Here is a 20,090-nt window from a genome sequence, read left to right as displayed (position 1 = left end):
GTTCTAATTACTCTCCTCTCAATCATTTTTTAAATACTTTTCCTCCTATTACTCTTCACTGTTTTTTCACTGTCTGAATTTTTCTTCTTCAATGTTTTTTTTTCTGATTAAATTACTAATTAGAGGAACAATGAACAAGCCATTAAGAAGCCTGAAGATCCAAACAGCAGACAGGATAGTCTGGTGAAACACCATCCATAAAGTCACCGGAAGTCAGATTTGACTTGACCACACAACAACAACAACAACAACAACAACACAAATAATAATAATAATAATAATTAGAATAATAATAATAATAATAAGTAAGAGGAGGAAAGACTGGTGTAATCAAAAGTACTAAAGAGGACACTACGACAGTACTTACACTCTCTTTCTCTCTCTCTCTCTCTCTCTCTTACACACACATTCACACTTGTAAACAATTAGCATGTGTAATTCACATTATGGTTAAAGGTGCAGAGTTCTGTGCAATATAAAAAACTATAGAAAAATATATAAAAAAGAAATGAATAATGAATGTGAAAAACCAGTGTATGCAGTGTTGTGAGTCATTATATAAGTTAAATAGGTAAGTTGTAGATGTACAAGTGTCCCAAAGATGGAACAGTTCTGTAGTGTTCATGAGCACAATGGAGTACTTAAAGAATAAGTAAAAATAAAAGTGAAAAAGAAAGATAATGAAATCATGAAAAACGAGAAGAAAGAAAGAGGTGAGTGAATTTACCTGGAACCAGAATAGTTTATTTTTGCTTTATTAGGTCCCTAATTATATTTAAAAGATCTAATAACCTTTATTATTGACCCTGACAAAGAGGCCACCTTTCTATGGACCTTGTAGCATAAATACAAATTGTTGCTTGCTAAATGACATTGCTGGCTTGCGCTAATCTATAAATCACTTTCTGAGACCTTGACCAGGACACATCGGGCTAAATAACCGGGGGGAAACGAGCAGATTTCTTTCTGCAGTCTTACAGCTTACGGTTTACACATTTTACTCAGGCGTTCTGTCAGAGCGCCTATTTTTGTCCCGAGGTCCTTCGAGCAGAGCAGGCGCTAAAATTATGAAGACAGTGTGGTTGCCCTAAGCTAATGCTAACTGAAACTTCAGTCCAATAATTTATAAAAAATAATTTAAAAACATTTATTTACACGTGTTACACTTATATTGGTTTATAAATGGAGGAGGTGGATGTGGAGCCTACGACCACGGTGAGAGTAACTATATACAGGACTGCTGTTCTCACTACTGATAATAATAATAATAATATCTATATATCAGTACAAGTAAATAAAGTATCGTAAATTTGTAATTATTATTTAAGATGATATCATGTTACTCGTGTGGGATTATCATGATCAGCTTTGCATTATAATACAAGTGTTGCTGTTTAGTTACTATCGTCAAATTGTTCAATTGTTTATTATTTATTTTACTTTTTATTTAACTTATGTTACATTCATTGTGTTGATAATTAACTGTAATTTGTTGTATACTAACTCCAGTACATAGTTTCGTTTTCATTGTTTGTTTTATATTATTATAATAATAATAGAATGAATATATATATATATATTATACACTGTCCATTTTATCAGCTCCACTTACCATATAGAAGCACTTTGTAGTTCTACAATTACTGACTGTAGTCCATCTATTTTTTTACATACTTTTTTTAAACCCGTATCACCCTGTTCTTCAATGGTCAGGACCCCTACAGGACCACCACAGAGCAGGTATTATTTGGTTGGTGGGTAATTCTCACCACTGCAGTGACACTGACATGGTGGTGGTGTGTTAGTGTGTGTTGTGCTGGTATGAGTGGATCAGACCCAGCAGCGCTGCTGGAGTTTTTAAACACCTTACTGTCCACTCTATTTGACACTCCTACCTAGTTGGTCCACCTTGTAGATGTAAAGTCAGAGACGATCGCTCATCTATTGCTGCTGTTTGAGTTGGTCACAGAACGCTTCCCATGGGGCACTGTTGGCTGGATATTTTTGGTTGGTGGACTATTTTCAGTCCAGCAGTGACCGTGAGGTGTTTAAAAACTCCAGCAGCGCTGCTGTGTCTTATCCACTTATACCAGCACAACACACACTAACACACCACCACCATGTCAGTGTCACTGCAGTGCTGAGAATTACCCACCGCCCAAATAATACCTGCTCTGTGGTGGTCCTGGGAGAGTCCTGACCATTGAAGAACAGGGTGAAAGCAGGCTAAAAAAGTATGTAGAGAAACAGATGGACTACAGTGAGTAATTGTAGAACTACAAAGTGTTTCTATATAGTAAGTGGAGCTGATAAAATGGACAGTGAGTGTAGAAACAAGGAGCTGGTTTTAATGTTATGGCTGATCATTGTACAGTATATACAGTGTATCACAAAAGTGAGTACACCCCTCACATTTCTGCAGATATTTAAGTATATCTTTTTATGGGACAACACTGACAAAATGACACTTTGACACAATGAAAAGTAGTCTGTGTGCAGCTTAAATAACAGTGTAAATTTATTCTTCCCTCAAAATAACTCAATATACAGCCATTAATGTCTAATCCACCGGCAACAAAAGTGAGTACACCCCTTAGTGAAAGTTCCTGAAGTGTCAATATTTTGTGTGGCCACCATTATTTCCCAGAACTGCCTTAACTCTCCTGGGCATGGAGTTTACCAGAGCTTCACAGGTTGCCACTGGAATGCTTTTCCACTCCTCCATGACGACATCACGGAGCTGGCGGATATTCGAGACTTTGCGCTCCTCCACCTTCCGCTTGAGGATGCCCCAAAGATGTTCTATTGGGTTTAGGTCTGGAGACATGCTTGGCCAGTCCATCACCTTTACCCTCAGCCTCTTCAATAAAGCAGTGGTCGTCTTAGAGGTGTGTTTGGGGTCATTATCATGCTGGAACACTGCCCTGCGACCCAGTTTCCGGAGGGAGGGGATCATGCTCTGCTTCAGTATTTCACAGTACATATTGGAGTTCATGTGTCCCTCAATGAAATGTAACTCCCCAACACCTGCTGCACTCATGCAGCCCCAGACCATGGCATTCCCACCACCATGCTTGACTGTAGGCATGACACACTTATCTTTGTACTCCTCACCTGATTGCCGCCACACATGCTTGAGACCATCTGAACCAAACAAATTAATCTTGGTCTCATCAGACCATAGGACATGGTTCCAGTAATCCATGTCCTTTGTTGACATGTCTTCAGCAAACTGTCTGCGGGCTTTCTTGTGTAGAGACTTCAGAAGAGGCTTCCTTCTGGGGTGACAGCCATGCAGACCAATTTGATGTAGTGTGCGGCGTATGGTCTGAGCACTGACAGGCTGACCCCCCACCTTTTCAATCTCTGCAGCAATGCTGACAGCACTCCTGCGCCTATCTTTCAAAGACAGCAGTTGGATGTGACGCTGAGCACGTGCACTCAGCTTCTTTGGATGACCAACGCGAGGTCTGTTCTGAGTGGACCCTGCTCTTTTAAAACGCTGGATGATCTTGGCCACTGTGCTGCAGCTCAGTTTCAGGGTGTTGGCAATCTTCTTGTAGCCTTGGCCATCTTCATGTAGCGCAACAATTCGTCTTTTAAGATCCTCAGAGAGTTCTTTGCCATGAGGTGCCATGTTGGAACTTTCAGTGACCAGTATGAGAGAGTGTGAGAGCTGTACTACTAAATTGAACACACCTGCTCCCTATGCACACCTGAGACCTAGTAACACTAACAAGTCACATGACATTTTGGAGGGAAAATGACAAGCAGTGCTCAATTTGGACATTTAGGGGTGTAGTCTCTTAGGGGTGTACTCACTTTTGTTGCCGGTGGTTTAGACATTAATGGCTGTATATTGAGTTATTTTGAGGGAAGAATAAATTTACACTGTTATATAAGCTGCACACAGACTACTTTTCATTGTGTCAAAGTGTCATTTTGTCAGTGTTGTCCCATGAAAAGATATTCTTAAATATCTGCAGAAATGTGAGGGGTGTACTCACTTTTGTGATACACTGTATATTATAGTTATTTATTTATTTATTTATTTATTTATTTATTTATTTATTTATTATTAATTAAAGACACAAACACACCTGCTGGGGGGGTTTAATAATTAATTAATAATAATAATTTCTATGTGTGTTTACAGCTGATCCCGGGTGTAAGTTTCAAACAGAAGCACCTGGGCTTTGAGTGGGGACCTGGAGACCTTTTGGTGTATGGGACCATCTTCAAAGCACAAGGTAACATGGAATACGACAACACATAGTCCTGACCACATGTCTGATTGATTAAGAAACATTTAACTGTGCTGTTATAAACACTACCTGGGGAGCACTGTCGCCGCACAGCAAAATTGTCCTGGGTTCGATTCCCAGGTGGAGCGGAGATACAAAATTGTCCAGGACTGTGTTTGATATTAAACTTGAACGGATGAATCTTGTGTAATGAGTAACTACCGTTCCTGTCATGAATGTAACCAATTAACATGACGTTAAAATCCTAATAAATAAATAAATAAATAAATAGTAGTATATTATTTATTTATAAATAAAAAGTACCCTGCTTAGTAACTGTCCTTGAAGCTTCGGTAAACAGTTCAGAAACCAAAAATGAATGGATTGGACAGTATAACTAGTTTGACATGTGGCAGGTACTGTGTTTGAAAGAATGTCCAGCAATTCAGTAGCCTGATGTGCACTGATAGGTACCACCAGTGAAGCCATGATGCCCTATTTAATGCCAGTGCTCATCACACTGAACAGTCTTTATTTTTATGACATGTACAATGAACTAAAAGCAAATGATGATGAAAAGATTTTGAAGCTTGTTTTGCTGTGTAGTTCAGACACAAAGCTGGACCAGTAATGCACGTGTGTACATTCCTTTTATCTCTAATGATGCCTTCACAGATGTACAAGTTACCCATGTCATTAGCATTAACACACCCCCATGCAAGACAAATGCTGGCTTGTGAACCTTACTGCTAACAGTCAGGGTGGTTCATTTCCTCTTCGGCCCGGAGAGCACAGCATTCTTTCCAGCAGCAGTTTTCCATTTTGCTTCAGTCCATTTCATGTCAGGTAATCATGTCCTCACCATGTCGACCTTTTACCTGTGTTTTTTCACTTATACACACGCAGGCGTTGGCTCTGTAGGACCTAGATGTCCGTCGGTTCACGTGGTACGAAGAGATGAAGACATCTACTCGCCCATCCTGCGTAAACTCTTCAACGAGTCTCATCACATCTTTGTGGGGCTGCAGAACATCAAGGAGGACGTTCCTAAAAAGAACCAGAAACCGCAGTATGAATAAATGATCTTCACTTTATTTTAAGCCTGGTTTATACTGCCATCAGAACAGGCTGAAACGGGGACCCATTAGAAGGCCTAGCCAGAGGATCTTAGGGTGCGGTTGGGACAGTAAGGGTGAAAGAGGAGTGATATAAATGTTTAACAGGTTTACCCATAGACAGCATAGAAGTCATTCGATTAATGCTGTTTAGCAGGACAAGCTGTAGCCTAGTGATTAAGGTACTGGACTAGTAATCAGAAGGTTGCTGGTTTAAGCCCCACCACTCGGTTCACAGTTGCTGCTGTTGGGTCCTTGAGTAAGGCCCTTAACCCTCAATTGCTCAGACTGTATGCTGTGATTGTAATGTAAAATGATTGTAATTGTAAAGTTGTAAAGTTGTGATTGTAAAGTTAAATGCTATTATGTAATGTTAATGCAGCAAAGCGACTTACAGTACTGTGACGGTGTATTGTGTAAGCAATCAAGGATTAAGGGGCCTGCTCAGGGGCCCAACAGTTTGCAACCTGGCAGTAGTCCAGTACTCTAATCGCTAGGCTACAACTGCTTTTATGTATGGGATTATTAGAGTTTTAGAGTTTAATTCAGTTCAGTTTCCATCTGCTTTCCTGGTGAGGGTTGAGTAGGTCAGCCACAGAATTCAGCTCCTTCTGAGGGATCCCCAGATGTTTTAGGCTAAACATTAGATTTTGGGAAATGATAGCATGTTACATGTGTAGTGTGGATCTGTATGTACTTTACTGGTTCTGTTAAACCATATCTTGAGGACTTAAAGCTGAATTCAAATATAATGGCCCAGAGCCCCAACAATACCATACCTCCGTGGGAAATCAGAAAACCAAACATCATATTTGACCTTGCCGAAAAGAAGAAAGGAACTACACACCCAAACATATACATCAATGATTTTCTAAAAATTAAAGAAAAATACCCACTCCACCTTGCAATCTATACAGATGGATCCAAAACTACTGACCAGATAACAGCAGCCATATACGCAAAAGGATATACAAACAAAGACAAACTACCCCAACAATACTCAATTTACAGTGCAGAAGCCCACGCCATACTTATGGCATTAAAATATGCAGAAAAAGAACAACAGCGCAAAATACTAATTTGCACAGATTCTAAATCATGCCTCAAAGCACTACAATCATACACATCAGACCATCCTATCATTAGTAACATACAATGGACAATCAGCATTTTAACAGAGCAAGAATATGACATACAACTATGCTGGGTACCAGGACACAGTGGAATTACAGGAAGTGAAAAAGCAGATCAAGTAGCTATAGGAAAAACAAGACAAAATACAACAAACATCAAAATCCCATCAACCGACTTAAAAGCATCAATAAATCTCTACATCAAAGGAAAATGGCAAAATGAATGGAATACCCAGCTCACCAATAAACTATATGAAATACACCTAAACGTTAATACCAAACCAAGAATTCACCAGGGACGACGCATAGACCAGGTCATATACACGAGGTGCCGAATCGGCCACTCCAGAATAACCCACCAACACCTGATTAAAGGAGAAAACCCCCCAACTTGTGAAACCTGCCAAACACCTATATCAATAAAACACATCTTGATGGAATGCCCAAAATACACTAAAGAAAGAGAACAAGCACACATACCAGAAACTATGTAGTAGTAGTAGTAGTAGAACTTTATTGTCACTATAAATTGCAACAAGTACAATTACAGCGAAATTAGCCATCCACCCGTCCAAACATTCAATATGACAAGGGGGAAGGGGGGGACAGGACGGGAAGACAGGATAAGAAACAAGAAATAATAAACACATTGGGAGGATAGGAGATAAAAAAAAAACCAGCAACCAGATTGTGCTCCCTGAGGAGCCCACTATGGTAACATGAAAAAAAGCTCCTTACAGCACACAAGCACATGTAAACAAAACATAACATAGTCACACGACCAGCCACTAGTAGGGATGAGGGGATGAAGAGTAACCAACTGTGACAAGCAGCCATCTGGTGATTCGCAGCCAAACCAGCGCGCACTACAGACCTGTCCTGCCGTGTTGGTGGAATTAAGCTAATCAAGCTATCAAAGAGACTCTCACACAAGACAACACAAGAAGACTTTTAACCTACCTTGCAACCATAAAAATAAAAATGAACATATAATTTGGACCAAAATATGAAGACACATGAGCCCTATTACTGCCATTAAATGACACCTAAGTGTTAAACATGGCGTTAAAACTTAAATAAATAAATAAATAAATACTGGTTCTGTTTTGTGTTTATTACAGGTTTGTGAGCATCAGTAAGAACTACAGGTCTGTAATCCGGGCGTGTATGGAGGAACTGCAGCATGCAGCAGGTGTGTTTGTGTGTTTGTGCAGTATTTCGTTTAATAGAAACGGCTCTACTCATTACATATATTGTGTGTTTTTATTTATTTTGTACATTTTCTATCATTTCTCTTTCTAGTGTCGACTGAGGACTCACAGTACAGCAATCAGGTAGATTTCCTCACATTACACACCTTTTATGTTCATCAGCCATTTTATCCTGAAAAAGTGTTTAGAGGGAAGTGGGTATGTTTAATTTAAAGAAGTGTAATAATCTTCCTGTTCGGATTATAAACTGGTGAGTGAAATTAGTAAAATCTGAGTTTACACAACACTGTCAACGATAAATCATTAATCACTCAGATAAAAAGAAAGTGGAATTGTTAGTAATCAGGAGCTCTGTTATATTTTTATTAGTTTTTTTTTACTAAAGAGTCGGTGGCCCCATGTTTGCATATTTTCTACTTCATCTGGCCCCCAACAAGAAAAGTTTATTTTATAGGTTTATAATTTGTTATAGTGTGAGATTGAGGCATTGGTGCTTAGATGTTACATTTTGCATGTGATATCATTCCGAGTGATTCTCTTCCTCCATTTGTGTGTTTGTCCATCTCAGGGTTCCATTCTGATGGCAATCGAGCTGATCTGGAATCTGTGTGAGGTGCTTTTTATCGATGCCGCACCAGGTACTGTTCTAGACAGGGATGAAGGCCTTTATCATGCATGTATATACTGGTGTGCGGTACACTGGCATTCTTTTCTTCATGTATTCCTTCTTAATCAGTCTTTAAATTGTTCCTCTAGCACAAAGGAACAATTTTAACTGATAGACAGAGCCTGTTTGTCACCTACAAAGTTGGGTTACAACATGATTAAACCATTGGGAACTTAATCACCTTCATTTGCTTCAGCCGTGATGTGTTATATAAATACCACTTAAAAATTCAAGTTTTCAAGGTGTGTTGTGAGAGAGGAGATCATTTAAATGCACCAAAATGACAACAGGTATAAGAAGATTTCCAAGAACGTTCCTAGAGACACCGTTGAGAGTTTTGTCCAGAAGTTCCAAACTAACTGTTACCTGTAAGCAGACTAACTGTTTTTGCTCCAGCTGTGCCGTTGTTTCCTATGTTGTGTGGCGGTGCTGCTTAGCTTGCCGCTGCATTTTCCTTCACCTGACTTAACTTTGACCCAGTTTGCCGCTGACCTTTTCAAAGCTCCTCCAATGAGGCAAACTGTTTGATATGACATGGTAAAAGAGACTCAGGCCGTACAAACAACGCTTAACGTGAACAACGCTTAATCTGACTTATTGCACTAAAACAACGTGCAAGGAATTTTATTAGTGGAGAGAACTTATGAGCAGTAATAAGTAAGAGAGGTTTAGTGTTCCTGTGTCATTCTTTTAATACATTTAACCACGTTAAGCTTTATTTTTTTAAATGATAAGCATTTTAGACTCTCGGAAAAGCTGATTCTCACAATTTCTCAGAACGTTAAGCTGTAACACAAGTTTAAAAGTGAAACAGTGAGGAAAATCCAGATAAACACAGATACATGTAGAGCTTTCAGACAAGTGTTCAAAAATCATGTAGTACTCAAAATCATGTAACTTATGTTCTCAAAATAGCTTTTATGTATTAATATTTGTTTCTCTGTTATACGTTTCTCTGTTTACTGGGACTTCTTGTTGTAGATTTCTATTTAATTCTATACACATCACCATAATACCTTACAATACAAAAAGGTGTTGAATAAATCTGATTGTCTGTGTTGTTTTGTTTTAGCCGGATTGCTGCTGCTGCACTTGTTAGACTGGGTGCGTTTACACAAATCTGACGTGGATGAAAAAGCCCGGGAGGTTTTACAAAGCGACAGCCCGACCCGCCACCAGGCCTACTGGGATGTGGTACGCTCTGTTCCTTCATCCTTCAATTAAAAAGGGCTGCAACAGTTGCTCGTTTGTAAAACCTTTCTCCTCTTTCTTCTTTCTGCAGGTGATGAGTTTTGTTCTGCAGGGCCGCATGGATGAAGCTCGACAGGTTCTGCAGAAGCAGGCCTCTCAACAGCCGGCTTTAAGATCTATGTATCATCTCATGGACAACCTAATGCAGAAAATGCCAGTGTTTAATGTAAGTGCATAAACAGATATACTGTTAAATAATTACAAATAAGATTTAATGTGGACATGCTGGCTGAGCTCATGTTTGTGTTAGGGTAAATTTGTTTTGCCAAAAAACATACAGAAGGTGGATGCACAACTTTAAATGGCCCCTAGCAGGAAAGAGGGAAGTGAGGGAGTAAGTAATAAGGGAGTAAGTAAGTGTGGAAGTGGGTGTGTATGTGACTGAGTAAGTAAGGAAGCGAATAAAGAAGTTAGTAAGGAAGTGAGTAAAGAAGATAGTGAGGGAGTAAGTAAAGAGTGAGTGAGTTGGGTAGTAATGGAGTGAAGGAGGGAGTGAGAGAGAATGGGAATAAGGGAGTAAGTAAGAGAATAAGCAAAGGAGTAAGTAGGGGAGTAAGGAAAGTAGTGAGTGAGGGAGTTAGTATAAAAGTGAATAAAGAATTAAGTAAATAAGGGAGTGAGTAAGGAAGGGCGAGGGTGTAATTGAGGGACTAAGTAGGGTAGTAAGTAAAGGGGTTAGTGAGGAAGTAAAGGAGTAAGTAAGTGAGTAGGATATGAAGTTAGTGAGTGAGTGAATGAAGAAGGGAGTTACAGAGTGTAAGTGAGGGTGGGAGTGAGTAGGGAAATAAGCAAAGGAGTAAATCGGGGAATAAGGAAGGTAGTGAGTGAGGGAGTAAGTGAAGGAGTGAAAGAGTAAGGAAGGGAGTAAATAATGGAGTGAGGAAGTGGTCGAGGAAGGGAGTGTGAAAGGGAGTAAGTGAGGAAGTAAGTCAAGGAGTGAGTAATGAATTGAGTAAGGGAGTGAGTAAAAAAGGGAGAGAATAAGGAAGGGAGTAATTGAGGGTGTAATCAAGGGACTAAGTAAGGGAGTTAGTGAAGAAGTAAAGGAGTAGGTAAGGGTGTAAGTAAAGTAGTTAGTGAGGGAGTAGGTAATGGTGTAAGTAAGGGAGTAAGTATAGAAGTGAGTGAAGAAAGGAGTGAGGGATTGGGTGAGGAAGGGAGTGTGAAAGGGAGTAAGTGAGGAAGTAAGTAAAGAAGTGTGGGGGAGTAAGAGTGAGGGAGTAAGTAAATTAGTGAGTGAAGAAAGGAGTAAGGAAAGGAGTGAGGGATTGGGTGAGGAAGGGAGTGTGAAAGGGAGTAAGTGAGGAAGTAAGTAAAGAAGTGTGGGGGAGTAAGAGTGAGGGAGTAAGTAAATTAGTGAGTGAAGAAAGGAGTAAGGAAAGGAGTGAGGGATTGGGTGAGGAAGGGAGTAAGTGAGGGAGTAAGTAAATTAGTGAGTGAAGAAAGGAGTAAGGAAAGGAGTGAGGGATTGGGTGAGGAAGGGAGTGTGAAAGGGAGTAAGTGAGGAAGAAGGTAAAGAAGTGAGTGAGTGAAGAAAGGAGTAAGGAAAGGAGTAGGTAAGGGAGTAGGTAAGGGAGTAGGTAAGGGAGTAGGTAAGGGAGTAGGTAAGGGAGTAAGTAAAGGAGTAAGTAAAGGAGTGAGTGAAGAAAGGAGTTAGTGAGGGAGTAGGTGAGGGAGTAGGTGAGGGTGTAGGTGAGGGAGTAGGTGAGGGAGTAGGTAAGGGAGTAGGTAAGGGAGTAGGTAAGGGAGTAAGTAAAGGAGTGAGTGAAGAAAGGAGTTAGTGAGGGAGTAGGTGAGGGAGTAGGTGAGGGAGTAGGTGAGGGAGTAGGTAAGGGAGTAAGTAAAGGAGTGAGTGAAGAAAGAAGTAGGTAAAGGAGTCCGTGAGAAAGTGAGTAAATTAAGGAGTGAGAAAGTGAGTAAATGAAGGAGTGAAGTAAAGCAGTTCATCCCACAGGAACAGCCAGTTGTGTCTGTTTGGACACCCAAGCAGGATGATAGCACTGCCTGAGATTCTTACTGGAGCGCTTGAGACCTTTTTTTTACTGAAATGTGTGTGTTTGTATGTGTGTGTAGCCCAGCGGCACTCAGACGATCACAGAGTTTGATGTGAAGTGGAGGCACTGGCACGAGGAGTGTGATCGCTGTCTGCAAGAAAACTCCTTCGCTAGTAACCATCACCTGGAGACCATTTGTAAGGTAGGATTCTGTTCTTTATAAAGGTTTTTTTCGTGTTATTAAATAAAGTACAAACAGAGGAGAGGAGATTTATGGGAAATTGCAGAACAGGAGACAAAGATCATAAGGCAGATTCCAATCACCCCAGTAGTTCAGTGTGAAGTGGACTACACGAATTCACACGTTCTAAGTGATATTCCCACTCCCCCCTACACATCAAGTTTACAGTAAAATTTACACATCGGTCATCATGTATTTTGTGGGCTAAGACATTAGCGCATTATCTGAGAGCAGCAAACAGTACAAATGAGATTACGTCAGAAAATCACCAGAAAACCAATTAAGCTTGTTAACTTTTACCTTGCTAATTGTGAGCAATATAAAAAAATGTACACACGTCACAAACCTGCTGTATGTCCATAAAACCACATTTATTCCCATATTTAATAAACAATATGATACATGACTGTGCTTCATTACTTTGCTAGTTAGTTTTAAAAGCAACAGAACCCTCAAAGAGGGTCAACGCGGCACTCTGACGTTTATGTGATGACGTTGCAGGCCGGTCTGAATGAAGGAATTTAACCAAATGAAGTTCTCTTATAGCTAATATCATGTGATTAGTGTGTAGGGAATACAAGGGTACTGCACAGGGACTCTGTGGAATGGAATTCTGCTACTGCAGAGGCAAATTATGATAAGGTAATTGGATATGGCTAGATTGGGAGGAAAATTGGGAGAAAACAGTATACAGAAAATACATAAAACAGTGAAGGACCAGTACCAGTGAAAAAATGGTGAGTACAGTGAGGAGTTTTTTTATTTTTATTTTAGTTTTATAGCTTGTAATTGTTTATATCCAGGTCATGGTGGGCGATGAAGACGTAATGTTGGAGCAGAAGAAATTGCTGGGTACCTGGTACCATCTACTGATCAGCCGGCTGCTCTTCTCACACCCAACAGTTAAACCATCAGAACTGCACTACTGCGCTAAGGTACGTTCTGTCTTTGTATACGGATCAGCATGGAGACTGTGAAGTATGAAGGAGTAAAGGTCAGATAGGGTTCCACTTTATTAACACTGCAACAGCAACTTCTGCTGTCTGGTCGAGGAGCCACGGTCAGCAACAAACATTGATTTTGTGTTCTCCAACATGTTTAAATCAGAATAAAACCAGTTACCTGCATCAAATGCTTAATAAGTCATGTTAATTTCTTCCACACACACACAGTTCACATTTTGCCTATTTCACTGCAGCTCATGCATAGTGCACTTAGTATGCTCAGCTTGTGTAATAGGGTACTTGTTTATTAAATTACATGCTAATATCGGCCTGGTGTGAAGCCATAACAGATTTACATAGTATCCTTTTACCCTCGGTCAGTTGGCTTCTTGTTCGGGAAATGTTACTACATGGCACTTAGCGATTCTGTGGAAACCAGACCCACCTCTGACCAGAATAAATCAGGGGTAAAAACATGATTAAAAATTTTATGAAAATTAAATTGAATTAAAAGGCCACAAAGGGTCAAAACAGCAAGTCTGAAAAGAAAAAGAATTTGCCATAGAGGTGTGTCCCTCATCTCCACACGTTGGGTGGAGAAACCCCGATGATGAAGGTTTTGTAAATATTATAACCAATTTTACTAACTGTTGCCAAGAGTGTCCGTAATTCTGAAGGTGACTCTTATATTACCCAGGCATTTGTATGACTGGGTAATAAAAAACAAAACAAAATAAATACAAAAACATACCTGTACTTGTACTGTGTGTGTTACAGTTGAGCATGGACATGTTCCTGGACTCCCACAGCGTTCCAGAGCCACTGGACAACATCTTACTGGCTGCCTTTGAGTTTGATCTTCACCAGGTCATTAAAGACTGCAGGTCAGATTAATACCTGTGCTGAAGACTGTTCTGTTTTAGCGATGGGTTCATAGCCTGTCTTTCTTGTACGACTCTCTGTGATTCTCCATGATCAGGTTTTGAGAAACATTGGGTGGGTGGGGGGTGCTAAATCTGAGCTCTTAACATGATGTACACAACTTTAATGAATCAGGTCCGTCATACCGAATGCTGAGAGAATACGAGTGGTTTGTTCACTCTGATTAACGTTTGATCTGATCTGCAGTATCGCCCTCAACAACTGGTGGTTCGTGGCCCATCTGACTGACCTGCTGGATCACTGCAAACTCCTCCAGTCTCACAACCTTCAGTAAGAATTCAACATGTTCTCCGCACCAGCGTTCAGCGTGTACACACTCGCCAGAAAAATGAAAATATAAGATAAAATAAGCAGACAGAAACATAGTACTGATCATGCCAAAAACATGACACAAATATGTGTTAAACATGGCGTTAAAACCCAAATACAGCAGGACCTTGATTCAATGGACTAAAAGGGGGAACACTGGTCCGTAAAATGCGACAAGACAAAGCCTATCACCCATGTAAACAGTGAGACGTGCAACACCTAGCGGACAATTACTAAACTACTGGTCTTGTTACGCTTCTCGCGGGAATTTTAAACAATCTGACCGGGCGTTCGATTTTCCAGATTTACGATAGATACAGTAGCTAAGGCACTCAAGCTAGCTAATGGCCAAGTATTATTTAGTAAAGAGTGTGACTGTATCTAACGTGTTAACCTGTAACGTAACGTAATTACATTAGCTTTGAAACTAACAAGTGGTTAAGGTACTGAACTAGTAATTAAAAGGTAGCTGGTTTAAACCCCACCACTGCCAGGATGCCACTGTTGGGCCCTTAAGCAAGGCTGCCAACCTTCAATTGCTTAGACTGTATACTGTCACAGTATTGTAAGTCTTTTTGGCTAAAAGCGTCTGCTAAATGTCAAAAGTGTAAATGTCACAACAGTCACATCTGACTGTAATTGATACACCGACTGTTATTTGGGTAACAGTGTTAATTACAGAGTAAATAAACGATATGTCTGTTGTCGTGCGCTCCGGTGGCGCATAGGCAAATAATACTAGCCCACGTCCTTGTGGAAACGGTTCAAATCCTCAGAGGTGCTACCAGATGATCAGGCATCTACATAAAGCCATAGGGGGAGAGATGGCCAAGACCCTGCAATGAATGGGTAGCACTGTCACCTCACAGCAGGAAGGTCCTGGGTTCGATTCCCAGGTGGAGCGGTCCGGGTCCTTTTTGTGTAGTTTGCATGTTCTCCCCGTGTCTGTGTGGGTTTCCTCCGACAGTAGAAAGACGTGCGATGAGGTGAATTGGAGATACAAAATTGTCCGTGACCTTGTCTGATATTAAAAACGTGAACTGATGAATCTTGTGTAACCAGTAACTACCTGTCCTGTCATGAATGTAACAAAAGTGTGTGAAACATGACATTAGCATACTAATAAAATAAATAAATAATTGAGTAATATGCTAGGCTACAGTATTGATACTGTTGTTGTCATTTTTAAAAATGAACATTGGACATGTTTTTTCGTGTTTGTAGTTTTGGCTCCAACCTGAGGGAGTTTCTGGTGTTGGAGTACGCCTCCGGACTCTTCTCTCATCACAGGTGAGGCGGGGTGTCTGTACTCCATGTTAACAATTGATACTTATGATGTATGTTCATATTCACATGTAAAGCTGTATGCTTTTATCTCAAATCTTAAAAAAGTGTGAAGCAGAATGTGATTAAACTCTGTGTGTGTGTGTGTGTGTGTGTGTTGCAGTCTGTGGCAGTTGGCGGTGGATTATTTCGATCACTGTCCTGAGTTTGGACGTGTGTATCTGGAGCTGCAGATTGAGAGGATACCGCTGGAGACTGAGCGCAAGGCATTGAAGGTCCTCAGGATATGTGAGCAGAGACAGATGAATGAGCAAGGTACACACACACACACACACACAGAACCAGCTGTTAGGACACACCAGGTTAACGGGTGTGGGAATCTTCAGACCACTCATGATTTTATGATGATTCAGGCTGCCACAATCCCATTATAAAACAGTTTTTAAGTGCTAGATCACCAGCAGTGTGATTTCAAGTTTGAACCCCAGTGCTGTTGACCTGGCCAGGCATCCAAACTGGTTGGCACGGTCCCCAGACTTCATAGTTCTGTGTCTCTCCATACACAGTACGGCTCTCCATGGGTTGCTGCCAGGTGAAAAGATGCAGCTAGTGTGTCAGAGAAGGGCACGTGATAGTCTTAGCTCTTCTCAGCCAGTACAGTTGCCCTGCCTGGGAAAAAAAAAAAAAGGCCTTTAGCCTTATTGCCTGTACAACAGCTCCATCTGGTGTCTGGTCAAGGCACCTACACAAATCAACCCGATGACTTCACACTGGGTCAGAGGGTATGTGTGCTAGTCTGGGGTTCTCCTTGGCCAGCATGGACCATGCACATTAAGCAGAGGTTAATAATGCAGTAAGACAAATGCTGTGTGTGTGTGTGTTGCAGTGCGCAGTATCTGTAAGATCATGGCTAAGAGGGCTCTGAGTAATAACCGGCTGGGTTCTGCTCTTTCCTGGAGTATCCGAGCTAAAGACGCCGCCTTCGCCACGCTCATCTCGGAGAGGTCAGTGTGTCTGTCTAGAGCTCTTTCATACATGTGCATGTTCATTTGAAAATTGCTGTTAATTTACCCGCTGACAGGATGGTAAGAGCACCACCATCCTGGTAAAGATTTCTTGCTAATTACTGGCTTCTTTTGTGCAAATGATAGCTGATGGGTTAGAATTATAAGTGGCCTGCACAGTTAGCCCCACTGAACACCTTTTGGAATGAATTGGAAAGTTGATAGTAAGACAGGCCTTTTAGTCCAAGGTCGTTGCCTAAATAGGCACAAACCCCCACAGATATAATCTAGAATCCCAAAGAAAGCCTCAGAAACTGCTGCAGCTGTATATTAATGCCTGTGGTTTTGGAATGAGAAAGCTCTGTGTCCTCAGTGCAGCCCTATTTGTTGCAAATGTTTGGACACCCCTGGTGATATTTTTTCCTAATGAATGAAGTGATCACATGTTGTTGTGCAGGTTTCTGCAGAATTACTCTATGCAGGGCTCCTTCTCTGATCTGGACCTGATCGACAACCTCGGACCTGCCATGCTCCTCAGTGACAGACTCACATTCCTAGGTATCTGCACTCTGTGTGTGTGTGTTTCTGTGAATGCACTTAAAATAATAAGCTATTATTTTAAAGAGATGCTGTGCCGCCTTTTGTTAACATTGGGTTCCTATAATGTAGTTAGAAGAAATTATTTATTAGATCACTTGTTTCCGCTAGAAGTTATTTTGACTAGCAAGCGTATATTCGTTTAGTAGCACTACTTATGGACAAGTGCTCATACATCTGGTCTGCTGACCTGAATTTGCTCAGAAGTGCCTCCAAGTGGCACTCAATTGACAAAGTGGTCTATTACACTATCCCGCCACCGCTGGGATTCGAGATCGGTTGGCCAACCATTCAAACAGATGTGATTGGTTATGTCTAAAGCATAGGTTTGGGTGGCTAAAGCTCTGCAATAGACTCTCAGTCTTCCTGCCTAGCTCTGTTTTCGCTGTGAAACTGCTCCACTTGAGACCCTGACCAGGTGAAGGTGCTTGAAATTGGTGTCTCCAGTTGGCATTCCTGGCTTATCCGACTTGACCATGGTAACTGCTGTCAAACCAGCCCTGGGTTCAGTATACATGTAGAAACAGAATTGCTAAACAAATCTTAAGTTCCTGTCTAAATGTACTGCCTGGGCGGCTCAGTGGCTTGGTGGGTAGCACTATCGCATCACTGCAAGAAGGTCCTGGGTGGTTTGATTCCTATGTGGAGCAATCCGGGTCCTTTCTGTGCATAGTTTGCATGTTCTCCCCGTGTCTGCATGGGTTTGACTGCGTTGGGTAATCATCGGTTACCAAATCATGTGATGCCCCGTTCTACAGAGATACATGTACAGATGCAAATCTGCTAGTCAGGAAATGATTAAAAAGCCATTGCTAAGACTTTAGGACTCCAGCAAACCACAGTGAGAGTCAATATCTACAAATGTAGTAAACCTGGTACAGTGGTGAACCTTCCCAATTGAAGTTTTAACAGCCAGTGGTGACACAACAAATTATTAGGTAATTATAGAGGGTGAAACTTTTTCACATAGATAATCTAGAGAGCTATAATGATTAACGTGTGTGTGTGTGTGTGTGTGTGTGTGTGTGTGTGTGTGTGTGTGTGTGTGTGTGTGTAGGGAAGTACAGGGAGTTCCACAGGCTGTATGGAGAAAAGAAGTTTACAGAAGCAGCGAAGCTCCTGCTTTCTCTCATGACGGCAAAGATCGCACCACGCAGCTTCTGGATGACTCTGCTCATAGACGCTCTTCCCCTGCTGGAGCAAAAAGAAGTACGTACATACACACACACACACACACACACACACACACACACACCCCCCATTACAGTTAGACCATTAGACTTATTAATCACAAAAAAGCATTAATTGTTAATAAAATTATTATTACAGCTAGAGATTGCTCCGCTCACCTACCTACCTACTTATAAAGAGAGAGCAATTCAATATAAATGTCCATGGTTTAGGAATGGAATGTCCAACAAGCCTGTGGTGTTCACATATATTTAAACACACAGTGTGTATGTAATGTAAGTATATATACACACACACATACAGGAGGGTTTGGCTGAGCCGTGTACCATTTATGTTACAGCAAAGGCATTTTGGAGAAGAGTGGCAGTGAAACTGATACTGTAGCAGCATCAGCTCATGTTTCCTTGGTTATTTTTGTGGTTATAGCTCAGGTGTTTATTATACGATGTGTGTGTGTGTGTGTACACAGGTGATTTTCTCAGTGGATCAGACCCATGAACTCATGTTATGTCTGGAAGAACTGACCTCCGACATTAGCGAGGTCAAACCAGAGCGTGCAGCACAGGTAACACACACACACTGTTAGACACACAGAAAAGAGCTCATTTTATTTATTTCCTGTTTATTAACGAAGGATTTTCAAAAAGTTTCTGCACTTTTTTTAACTCTATTTATTAACAATTTTAAAAACTAATGACATCACTTTTCTACACAGTCACCTTCTGATGCATTTTTCGCAGCATCGTACCAACTTTTTAATGCCATCAGCAAAAAATGTTTTTGTTTGAGGGTGTAGCCACTGATGCAGCGCTGCTTTCACATCATCACCACATTAAAATCTTCTTCCCCTTAAAGCTTCTTTGAGAGTCCAAAAAGGTGAAAATCAGATGGAGCTAAATCCAGACTATAAGCGTCTCTCAGACACGGCCGATTACTCCTCCTCCCACCCTCACCGCTTACAACCAAAATATAGAAGTGTAGAAACTTTTTGAACATCCTATGTATGTAATTCCCCTGTGTGTTTTGGTGACCTCTGCTGGCCAGCAGTGGACTCTTACAGAGAGTTTGAACACATACAGAAGATGGTGCTATGCTTTCTGTTTTCCTTCACCACTGGTGTAAGTGCCTCAGACAGACAGTAGAAGGCGCTGTTATTGCAGAGCTAAGAAGGTGAATCCACATCCAAGCTCATTTTGTGGTTGTGTTGCTTATTATTAGAATTTTTTTCTCCATTTCCTTTTCATAAACCACTTAATCCTGGTCAGGGTCACAGCAGGTCTGGTTCCACCAGGAAACACAAGACGCAAGGCAGGAAGCCCTGGAAGGGGTGCTAATCTATTGCAGGGCTTTGGCCTCTAGCTTTCCCCTCAGACACAGAAAATCATGTCACCTGAGTGCACATCAGGATTTTGTTTATGGCAGAATTTGAAGCAGTTGTCCATGTTTTGTGTCTTGGTCTTTTTCAGGATGAAGACGTGGAATCCACGAAGCTGGAGCTGCTGCGCTTGGCTCTGGCTCGTAACTTGGCCATGGCTATAGTGAAGGAGGGAACAGTGGAGGCCTGAACACACACACACAAACACACACACACACTCTCTCTCCAGTTATATTCATACACATCTTTTACATTCAGTGTACTGTATATAAACCTGACACAAGTGCTAAAATGTTTTTCAAATTTGATAATAAATCTTTTGTTTTCATTTATTTTTCATTCATTTGCAAAATTTATTTATTTCCACTAACTGCTTTATTAAAATTAACCTTTTATTATCTCACAGGGGGGAATTTGCTTGTTACAACAGCTTACAAGAATATAAAGTGTTTATATACTGATCAGCCATAACATTAAAACCAGCTCCTTGTTTCTACACTCACTGTCCATTTTATCAGCTCCACTTACCATATAGGAGCACTTTGTAGTTCTACAATTACTGACTGTAGTCCATCTGTTTCTCTACAT

At 40.9% G+C, this 20,090-nt stretch overlaps 1 protein-coding gene across 1 annotated transcript; it reads left to right on the top strand.

Annotated features, from left to right (window-relative positions):
• The first annotated feature begins 1,073 nt into the window (after positions 1-1,073).
• On the top strand, positions 1,074-19,841 carry nup85 (nucleoporin 85). The gene is made up of 19 exons (XM_063016454.1): positions 1,074-1,215; positions 4,157-4,250; positions 5,151-5,313; positions 7,614-7,684; positions 7,795-7,826; positions 8,272-8,341; positions 9,443-9,564; positions 9,653-9,787; positions 11,695-11,817; positions 12,660-12,791; positions 13,578-13,684; positions 13,929-14,012; positions 15,276-15,341; positions 15,499-15,650; positions 16,222-16,339; positions 16,797-16,897; positions 17,994-18,145; positions 18,597-18,692; positions 19,594-19,841. Exons 1-19 carry the CDS (start codon positions 1,183-1,185, stop codon positions 19,690-19,692), a joined length of 1,950 nt encoding a protein of 649 aa, XP_062872524.1. The 5' UTR covers positions 1,074-1,182; the 3' UTR covers positions 19,693-19,841.
• The last annotated feature ends 249 nt before the right edge of the window (positions 19,842-20,090 follow it).

Source organism: Trichomycterus rosablanca, chromosome 2 (genome assembly GCF_030014385.1).
Source record: "Trichomycterus rosablanca isolate fTriRos1 chromosome 2, fTriRos1.hap1, whole genome shotgun sequence".
NCBI lineage: Eukaryota > Metazoa > Chordata > Actinopteri > Siluriformes > Trichomycteridae > Trichomycterus > Trichomycterus rosablanca.
Note: the sequence above shows the minus strand (reverse complement) of the source record. Positions and strands in the feature narration are given on the sequence as shown.